General features: G+C 44.3%; 1 protein-coding gene across 2 annotated transcripts in view; it reads left to right on the plus strand.

Annotated features, from left to right (window-relative positions):
• The window catches only part of LOC131884840 (calbindin-32-like), a 77,153-nt gene extending 66,890 nt beyond the window's left edge, over positions 1-10,263 (plus strand). For both annotated transcript variants that reach the window (XM_059232725.1, XM_059232724.1), the window contains one exon: positions 9,199-10,263. In XM_059232725.1, coding sequence (XP_059088708.1) covers positions 9,199-9,336 — 138 coding nt within the window. In that variant the 3' untranslated portion in view covers positions 9,337-10,263. The remainder of the gene's footprint in view (positions 1-9,198) is intronic.
• Positions 10,264-10,697: the final 434 nt, after the last annotated feature.

The following is a 10,697-nucleotide window of genomic DNA, read 5'->3' on the forward strand; positions in this document are numbered from 1 at the left end:
ACGATGATATCTAGAAGTAAGGATTTCTGTGGAGAGAAATAAAACCCGTACACAATGGTCGATGGGTTCGTGAGAGATGCGGATATGCAGCTGATTCTGACACAACTCTACGGAAGTTTATTGACACGCAACTTTGGTTATTGAGAGGTAGTTGGCTGAATATCCTATGTTGGTTAATTTGGAGACTTTAGATATACCTGTCGTAGACGAGTATTTTGACACGGGGGGTCTCGTGATCCTCCCCCTTGTAGCCCTCCTCATTGGTGACCCCGACGTGATAGAATGTCTTTCAAAATCCCACAAGCCGATTGTACTGGCTATGCTCGCGTTAATCATCCTTTGTTATTTCCGGAGCAACATGCTGAGGAGGTCTTGCTGAGTCTTGGCTTTGGCCGAAGTCCTTTTTTGGGACTGACGTGTATTTTCATCATCACCCTGAACTTCATCCGTCCAAGTTTTGTGACCCCCCCCCTCAGCCGCCAAACCTACAGTGCGCCTAGGACCCATAATTCCCGCTTTCTACAAAGCTCGGCCAGAATTGTGGTTTTGCCACGTCAAGGTAGAATTCGACATATGCAGAGTAGAAGAAGACGAGCGGCAAGTGCATTACGTTTTGAAGGGCTTGGATAGAGAGGAAGCCGAGGCCTGTGCCTCAGATTTGGAGATTGCACCCAAAGGCTCCCTTTTTCCACCTTTGAGGCAGTACTTGTTGACCAATATTCACCTTTCTTGGAACAACCTGTGACCGTCTACTCTTGTCACCATGGGGTTGGAGTTTCCTCGACTCATGGAAAAGCTCCGATTGGCCGCCCGTGGGGGTCACTTCGAACCTTGTTTGTCTGGCTCCTTTTCGTCACGCTATTCCAGAAGGCATATAAATAGCCTTACCAGCTCCAACAGAGGACACAAACTTGTCTCTTACGCCCTTCCCTTGAGATAGAACGCCTTGCCCTTCATCCGTCAGCCATTTCTGACCAATCTGTGGCGGCCACTAGACCTACCATCTTGCCCAAGAGGAGCTCACCAACAAAACAGTCTTTTTCACCTACAGCATTTGGCCAATTCTTTGGTGATGACAGTCTCAATTCTTCTGGTATTTGTTGGTACAAAGTTGTTCATGACGCCTTGGCCTTGGCCACACGCTGTTGTCCCAAGTGCCGGTTTGGAGCAAAAAACTGAAAGGGCAGTCGCCTCTACTGACATTCCTAATCTACACATTCATAACCCATTTCGATTTCCCCCACTTCTATATTTTCGCTCCAATGGCCACTCTTAGTTGGTGGACTCTGGCTCTACCTGCTCAATGTTTCCATCACACCCTTTGACACACACCATCACTTTCCTGAGAGCAGCCAGTGACACTTCCATTCCCGTGTTTGGCACTAAACATTTTTCTTCCATGACTTGCGTGAGGCTATAGCAATTATAGCTTTGACGTCCCACCTGTCTTCAATTGCCCCAATTGCAGTGTCTTGTGACGCTTCAAACACAGCAATTAGTGGCGTTCCAGAACAACTTGTTGGAGGTTCTTGGTTTCCTGTCGCCTTTTTAAGCCAAAAACTTGCTGGCCCCCTACTAAATTACTCTGCCTCTGACCGCGAATTATTTGCAGCTTTCTTAACTGTCAGTCATTTTTGACATCCCCAGCAGTTGAAGATAAAAGAGTTATCTGTCTTGTTATTTTTCAATTCATACATAATATCTGATCCACCAACGAATTAGAGTTGGCGGATCTGACGAGTCCTTGAATGCAGATTTGATTAGGAATTTTGGTCCAAGTTCTGCTTCATGATCAACACCTACATACTCCCTACGAATATTTGAGGGACTCAAATTGTACATACAACGATGAAGCCCGAGAAAGAAGGGAGGTGAACTTCATTGTTAAAACTAGCCTGAATTCTCGAGGGCGTGAATGTGCTCTCAAAACGCACGTTAAGCCTTCACGGTCACCGAAATTGACCCTAAAACCTGGGCTGGCACAAAGCTCATGGATGGATGCTTTTGAAAACGATGCGTATCAGTGTCTTGATGAGCAAGCTCGGGACGGGTATGCTGATTGGAACGTTCGTTCCAGCCACCCTGACAGCATTCGAGGAAAACAAAGAGAGACCCGCTGAAAGTGAGGAATGGATAGTTTAACTGTGTTTTTACAAAATCGAAGCAGGAAAATAAAGAAAACAAATGAAATACGTCATTGTTACTGCAAAAATCATGTCAAACTTGCTGGTGAGTAACTGGCTTTCGAAGCCAGCGCAGTAAAAACACAAGAATTCCAAGTTATTCATTCACCTCGACTCGCTTTACTCGCCGAGAGCCCTTGAACAGAGATCATAGACGAACAAACCAAAGCCGAACCTAATATTCCTTCAGGAGGATATTGAAGCCAAAAAGGAGGAAATGAATGCTTTCAGGTTCCCCTTACCAACGTCGAAACGCCCACCGAGCTCATTAGTCTTGCTAAAAAATTCGCACATCGGAAACCCAATTAATTAACGCCCTCGACCTTGCTCGTATTCGTCTCCGAGATGCAGGTGCCATGCAAGAAGCTAGCGAGGTAGAAGCTCGGAGGAAGAAAGCGAAAAATTCGGCCAATGAATAAATAAGATCCATCAAAATGGCCTTTGAGGCAGCTGAGTGCGATGACGCCTACAGCCTCCTGTCAGATTCAATTCAAGCTAGCACGCAGAGATCTGGTTCTAAAATGTCCTTAACATCATCAAGAAGGGAGGAGTTGGCAGCAAAATCTATCTCTGCTCGAGCAATTGCAAACTTAGAGGACCAAGAAGACGAACTCGAGTTTAGGTGTAACAAGATGGCAAGAGAATTAGTACCGGATGATAAAGAGCACAAAGCTCGAGAGGCTATGGAGATAATTCTAGTAGAAAAAAGACTCCGTCGTCAAAAACTAACAACTGCCCTGGAAGTTGAGCTCAGCGTTTTAAACAATACTCTGTCCCATTCGGCCCAAACCCCGATGTCCTAGCTACCCAGCCATATCCCCTACAGGCAATCCAATGCCAAATTATCTAGATATTTCAACGGCGGGCAATCCAACGCCCAATTATTCGAATATTCCTAAGGCGGACAATCCAATGCCCATACATCCAGATTTATTATCCAATGCCAAATTACCCACATGTTTCTATGGCGGGCAATCCGATGCCCAATCGTCCAGATATTTCCACGGTGAGCAATCCCATGCCAAATTACCCACATGTTTCTATGGCGGGCAATCCGATGCCCAATTATCCAGATACTTCACCTGCGGGCAATCCCATACCCAACTATCCAAATATTTCCACGGCAGGCAATCTCATGCCCAACTATTCATGCATTTCTTTAGCGGATCCTCAAACAACAGTTAAACCCATGGCGAATTTACAAACAATCCAGACCAATAACAACTTTAGGCATGGAGTTCACACCTATTCAAGGAAGCCAATGGGACACGTGCCACGCCCCCTTGCAAAGGATGCTTTCCATTCAGAGTCAAGCAGGCGGTTGTTTGACTCAGCTGAGCTCTCAGATCAAGTTGCCCTTCGAACTAATTACTTGATTCGTCGTTAGTTGTCTGAGCGGGTTGGGACATCCTTCAGAGGACAAGGGCAGGAAGACCGATTCCACTTTTGGGTCTCATTGTTAAAGAACAAATTTCGAGGGATTAAGCTATCCGCTCTGGACGAAATAAACGTACTAATGGCCAATACCGATTCTGAAGCCAACAAGTAATTCCAAGACTTCAAAATTGCTGGAGGCTCTGATCCGGAGGCTGCACTTACACTTACATGGAAAAAGCTCTACCAGAGATATGGATCTGGTGAAAGAGTGGCCTCGAGCCTTTGGTTGCGTTTGGATAACTTCCCTAACGTTAGCGTCAGCATTCACCGTGGAAGAAACTTGAGAGAATTCTCAGACTTATTTTCCATTGTAAACGCGCAGGCTGATCACATCCAGAGCTTTCCACTCTGAATTTCGGCATTGGAATTCGTCCTCTCTTGGAAAAGCTTCCGAGCGACCTGCAGTCCAAATGGAAAAGAAGATGCTACGAGTGTAAGGTGTCAAATAATGCTCAACACCCTCCATTTCCCAAATTTGTAGAATTCCTAAACGATGCAGCTGAAGAAGCAAGCAATGGTTTAGTCACTACACCACATCCTAACCTTAACCATCCACCACTCAAATTAAGGGCAAGTACTACTGCTTTGGATGTCGCTAACAAAATTCCATGCTTTATCTACAATTCCCCTCATCACGCCACTGAAAACTTCCGAATCTTCACTCAAGGTTCTCTTGCCGATCAAAAGACGCTCGTGCGGGAGAGAGGAAAATGCTGCAAATGTTTTGGTAGCCACTTAGTCGCAAACTGCCACAGAGACGTCAAATGCAGCATTTGCTTGGGAGCACACCACACTCTTCATCACCAAGAACCGCCCACCTCCAACCAGACTAGAAACGAGGTTCCAAAAGAATCAAGTTCAGTATTATGTTCAGCTGTTTCCGGGAACACCCACAACAGTAGAAACTGCAGTAAAACTTTGTTGGTCAATTTGTCTCTACCGCGCTCATCCAACAAGTCTCTGAGATGCTATGCAATTTTCGACGAACAATAGACGACCACCTTTGCTAATCCTCGAATTTGGGCTTTCTTTGAAGAGGATGGTCCAAAGCAGTCCTTTCAAATATCCACCTTGAATGGACATCGTTCCCAGCAACCAGGCAGGATCATTCATGGGCTATCGGTGCGCAGAGTTGGTGAATCCGAATCCTTCCTTCTACCTCCTGCCCTCGAAAGTGAACTTAATCCCGACACAAAGAAGAGGTCACATCACCGTCCGTTCTTCTTGCTGGTACAAAACTCACTAACTTGATGGATAAATTCACAGAGGTTGATCCAGAGGCTGAGGTTCTTTTGCTCATTGGCAGAGATGGTAACGATTTCATGAGAACCGAAGTCCATGGAGACTCCCTTCTTACATCACACGTCTCTAGGTTGGGCTCTGGTCGGCCCTATTTGCTAAGATTCAGTCCCGAAGTTATCAGATTTTGTTTTGAAAACTAGCGTGCAACACAAGCATTTTAGATCTTCTTTGAGCTCAAGCCATCAAATGGGTGAGAAGCAAATGAGTAGATGGGAGGGACTCTCGTCTAACAGGGATGACGTATTCGAGTTAACCTAGACGACGAGACAACTGGGTTATCCCAGGACGACGTGTGTTTCTTAAGTCAAATGTCAAATGGCATTCACTTGAATGCTACTGACCATTGGGAGTTACCATTACCATTTAGAGAACCCCAAACTTGCTCACTAACCAGACTGCCATGTTTAACCGAACAAAGAAGACACGTCAGCGACTTTTGACTGACGAAGAACGTCTAGAAGGGTGTCTTAAAGCAATGAAAAAAAACATCAACTGGGGCCACGTGGAGCAAATCCCTCCCCAGGAAATTCACCCAACCCTTGGCAGGGCATGGTGGCTGCCAATTTTCCCCGTGGTTCATCCCAAAAAAGGCACGATTCGCCTCTTTTTCCTATTTTATTGGTGCAATGAGAACAACCCAGGGCGGGAGTTAGTTCAGTTTCGAGCAAGGGTGCACATCTTTGGAAACAAGCCCAGCCCTGCAATTGCAACTTTAGCTCTTCGCCATTTCGTATCTCAGTTCAAAAAAGCCTTTAAAAATGTGAAAGAATTCATTAACAAACGATTCTACGTTGACGATGGTTTCGGTACCGCCAACGACGACCAAACCGCCATTGCAACCCTACACGAAGCCAGGAATATTTTGAGCTCGTTTAAAATTCGACTTTACAAGATTGTCTCCAACAGCGTGGACGTAATAAACGCGTTCCCATCATCTGAAATTGCTTCTGATGTAGTTAACATCAATTTCCACTTGGGGTTTCATGGAGCGTCTCTCAGGACGAATTTATGATCAAGATCGGCTTGGTCGCCAAGCCATTCACAAAAAGAAGTATCCTTTCGGTCGCAAACTCGCTTTACATTCCCGTGGGTGTCATAAGTCCAATTGTGCTGCATGGTCGATTGATTCAATGGGCCGTTTTGTCCCAATCCAAAACCCATGCACGAACCCAAGCTTGGGACGAACCCCTTCATGAAGAGTATCTAGACCATTGGCGTCAGTGGCTGGACCAGCTGCCAAGCTTGTCTGAACTTACGTTTCCTCGAGGGTTTACCCCCGGTGGGTTCGGTGAACCAGGAAATCGACAGCTGTAAGTTTTTGCGGATGCTTCCCAGGATGCCATCGGGTTCGCCATTTACTTGCGCTCCCAGAACGTGGAGAAAGTACACGTGGCCTTCGTTTATGGAAATGCCCGAGTAACTCCCCGCTCGGCTTCATCCATTCCACTTCCACGCTTGAGCTCTGTGCAGCCTTGGAGGTTTCCATTGCGTCACGCGAAATTCTTGAAGAACTTACCATCCCCATCAATCATGTTCTCTACTTCACCAACAGTCTTGTAGTGCAGGGATACATCATGAACACGGAGAAACGATTCAGCCGATATGTGTCTCACAGACTAACGGCAATCTTATCAATGTCCCGCCCGGACCTATGGAGTTACACAGCAACAGAGCTCAACCCTCCTGATATTGCTACCCGACCACAGAACGCAACATGCCTGCGGGAATCTAAGTGACTGACAGGGCCAGACTTCATTTGGACATTTGGTGCTCGGAATTGCTCAACCTTGCCTGGATGGTTGAAAACACTCCCCAAGACGAAAAGGAAACAACTATTATTGCACTTCCCACCAATACTAAACAAGATCACCTTTTAAATGGCCTTACCCATAGGATCAGGTCAATCAATGCAACACTGCGATTCCTAAAAATATGCTCCGGATGGCTGGAGAAAGCAAGGAGGTCTCTAGCAAACCCAAACACGGGCATCCCTTGTGAGTGCAACAGACAAACGGCCGAAAAACTGCTTATACAATACGCTCAAGCCACGCAGTATCCCAACGTCCTTGCTAAATTAAAGATAGGACACGAAATTCCGCCCACTCATGCTTTGTCACATCTCTCTCCTGTGCTTGATCCCAACGGAATTCTATGGGTGGACGGTCGCCTGGATAGATCTCAGGAACCTTTTGAACAAAAGCATCCTATCCTAGTTCCCAAAAACCATCCCATTCACACGGCCATCTTGCATCATTATCATGAGATGACCAACCACCAAGGAAGACACCTCACCCACGAAGCAATTCGGACAGCTGGATACTTTCTTGAGAGTGGAAGAAAAAGCTCTTGTCCTCTTGCATTGTGTGCCGGCACCTACGAAGTCAACCGCAAGTCCAAATCATGGCAGATCTTCCTTCAGATCATGTCGAAGCCGTGCCATCATTTTCCAACACAGGGCTAGACGTATTTGTTCCATTCAACATTAACGATGGGTGTAAAACTCGTCGCACGCCCACTTCAAAGAAATGTTGGGCTCTGTTGCTCACTTGCCTAGTTTCTAGAGGAGTGCACATCGAAATGCTTCCGCTCTTGGACACTTCAAGCTTTAAAAATGCCTTGAAACTCTTTTTTGCCATTCGCTGTCCGTGCAAAGTCATTCGATGCGACCAAGGAACAAACATCATGGGATCCTTGGGAGAAGACGCTAAAAACATTGACTTGAACGTTCTGGGTCGGACGTAAAAACGAATGGTTGCACCTGGATACTCAACCCACTTCATGCCTCACATTTTGGGGGGGCCTGGGAGCGTAAGATTGAATCAATCCGGCGAGTGCTGGACGGTTCCTTGGTCCTCCATGGCCCTCGAACCTTGTCAAGAGACGAGCTCCACACGTTCCTTCTCGAGGCTACTGCTATCGTAAACTCCACCCCCTTTGGGATATATCTTTTGATCCAAATGACCCGATTCCTCTTTCTCCATCTTCATTTTTGACCATAAGAGAGGGTAACCAATCCCCGGACCTCGGCGTCTTTTCCAAAGATGACCTTCTGGCTTATGGAAAAAGGCAATGGAGAAAGGTGCAGTTTTTAGCGGATCAATTTTGGGTTCCGTTTGGTCACAGTAAAACAAAGCATTTCGACTTCAGGTGGTGGATGCCACTCTCGTTTCTACAATCGTCCAATATCAGAACTAGTGCTCATCTGTCCCACATCTGAGGAATGACTTCGTCGAGGCGGACAGTGTCTTGGCGAGCAAGCCCGGGACGTGAACGCTGATTGGAACGTTCGTTCTAGCCACCCTGACAGCATCAGAGGAAAACAAAGAAAGACCCGCTGAAAGCGAGGAATGGATAGTTAACTGTGTTTTTACAAGAACGAAGCAGGAAAATAAAGAAAACGAATGAAACACGCCATTGTTACTGCAAAAACATTGTCAAACTCGCTGGTGAGTAACTTGCTCTTGAAGCCAGCGCAATCAGACACATTTCGTACCTTCTCTGAATATGCACAATCCCAACGACTTCTTTAATATCTATTAATACCAGAGCTCTCTCATTCCCTCGCTGTTCCTAATGAAACATCTTTAGACTTGTTGGACCTTTTGCAAACCTTCCCTTTACGCATTTATTCAGTAAGGTGACCTATAACATTTTTCATAATGCGGAACATGCCCCCTCCATTAGATTGTTGACTTCTTTGACAGAAAATTATCGTTTTGATCGTCGGATAGTTCGTTGAGGGCGCATGGAGTCGAGGTTAATATGTACCTAAATTAATGTCTTGATGGTCAGAAGGAGTTGGGTAAATTTTTGGAAACATTGAAAAATGTTTTGAAGAGACGACTGTTCCCTAAAAGACAACATCGTCCACAAGAAACAGCAAATAACTGGCCATTGTTTCGAACTTTGATAAGTCCAATTCTTGCGTTACTGCTACTAGGAATGGAGAAAAAAAAACTACTTTTTGCTTAGCTTTATATTCCAATATTATCTGATCGACCAACGAATTAGAGTTGGCACAATATAGTATCCCGCACCTTTCGTACCTTCTCTGAATACTGTATTGCCCCAACCTTTCAAACTTCTCTCAATACTAGAGCGCCCTCATGCCTTCGATGTTCCTGGTTAAAAAAAACATCTTATGACCTCTTCGACTTTTCACAAACCTGCTGAACTTGTAAACACCTGCTAACTTTGGCGAATCTAGTCTAGCTCCCCCGGAGCTATATACAGTATTTTTAAGTGAAATATATGTATCTACGTTTTCCATTTTCAGGATTACGATACAAAAGATTTGATCGATTTTGAGGATACAATCATGAAAGGCTGCGACTTCAATCGCGACGGAAAGATATCGAAGAAAGAGCTCACGATGATCTTGCTGGCTCTTTCGAAACAAGCCGGAGAAGATTGAGAATCCTCAAATCAAAGAAAACCCAAATAATATTATTATAAGATTTAGAAAAGCATTTGATTTTGGTCTTACGGAAAATGCAAGAGGATTGGCAAACCCCAATTTTCAGTTCAGTTTAGGCTTAAAAAAGTGAACAAATATTTCTTTAAACTTTGAGGATGATTTGGTGCGAAAAAAACACCATTTTTTCTGGAGAAAAGCTGCATCTGCAATTTGCAACCAGTCCAATCAATGAAATCTTAGAGCATCCAAAATTTTGGTTAATTACGTTAAGACGGGGTCCAGAAAAAGAACAGTCTGGATTTTCCAACCTCTCAGGCCTTTATTACTCCAATGATTCTTTCGACAAATTGTTAAGGGAGAGACATAAAATCCTCAAAGTAAGGGTAATGTTGCTAATTTTTGTGCAAACTTAACTTATGATTGATATCTCTGCAAAAATTAAGAAACATATACGAAGAAAAGAGTCATTTCGTGCGTTTCAAAAGAATTTTTCGAATCTGCGATTACGTTAGGATAAGGTATTTTCCCCAATTCCCCCTTTCAATCGAACTTGCAATTGGGGATTCAAATCAAACTTCAATTATCTGTTATCCCACGCTATATCAACTTTGTTTTTTCGAATCACTTATAAAGTGCTCTGATTTCCATTTAATGAATTCCATTAAGTAATTGAGATCCAACAAACAACCATAACATCTAGTCTCATAACAACAAACTATTGAATGTTTAAAATTGGTCAATTGGTCAATGCCAGTAATGACGTTTTGCTACTTTTGTCTTTTTCAATCATTTAGAGAGGTCATCGCTGTAAACATTGGCCGTTCAAAAACATTCTTCTCGAAACTAAATTTATTCCTCTTGTTATCCTGTCATGCTTTTGAATCTGTGTTGCCAAATACATCGTTTTGAATTCCTCCTGAAGAATACTTCTTTTCATTGCTCCTGAAGAATACGCCTTTTCATTTCAAAGTCTCCGGTTCTCAATTAGCCTATTTACTTTGGGTGAGTACGGTATACTACCGCAATGTGCGAGGAGTGTTCTAGAGTCTTGCTTGGTCTAAAACACTGAAAAATAGAGCTTCGTCGTACAAAGAGCCATCTAGCGGGTTGGTGAAGAATATGGTGGCTCTTCTGTTGATGAAAAGGTTTTTTATGATTCTAGTTAAGCCGAAGGATTAATGAACAGGGTGGAGACCCAAACTTTAGAATTTTCCAAGATTTGAATTACGCGCCAATTACTGGCCGTACTGAAAATATGTTTAGACAATCGTAATCTACTGGATTTCAGCTTTCATTTGATACCAAAACAACTATTTTACTACCAAAAATGACCCTGGAAGAGGAGAAAAGGCGTCAGA

The sequence above is a fragment of the Tigriopus californicus genome, chromosome 8 (assembly GCF_007210705.1).
Source record: "Tigriopus californicus strain San Diego chromosome 8, Tcal_SD_v2.1, whole genome shotgun sequence".
Classification (NCBI taxonomy): Eukaryota; Metazoa; Arthropoda; class Copepoda; order Harpacticoida; family Harpacticidae; genus Tigriopus; species Tigriopus californicus.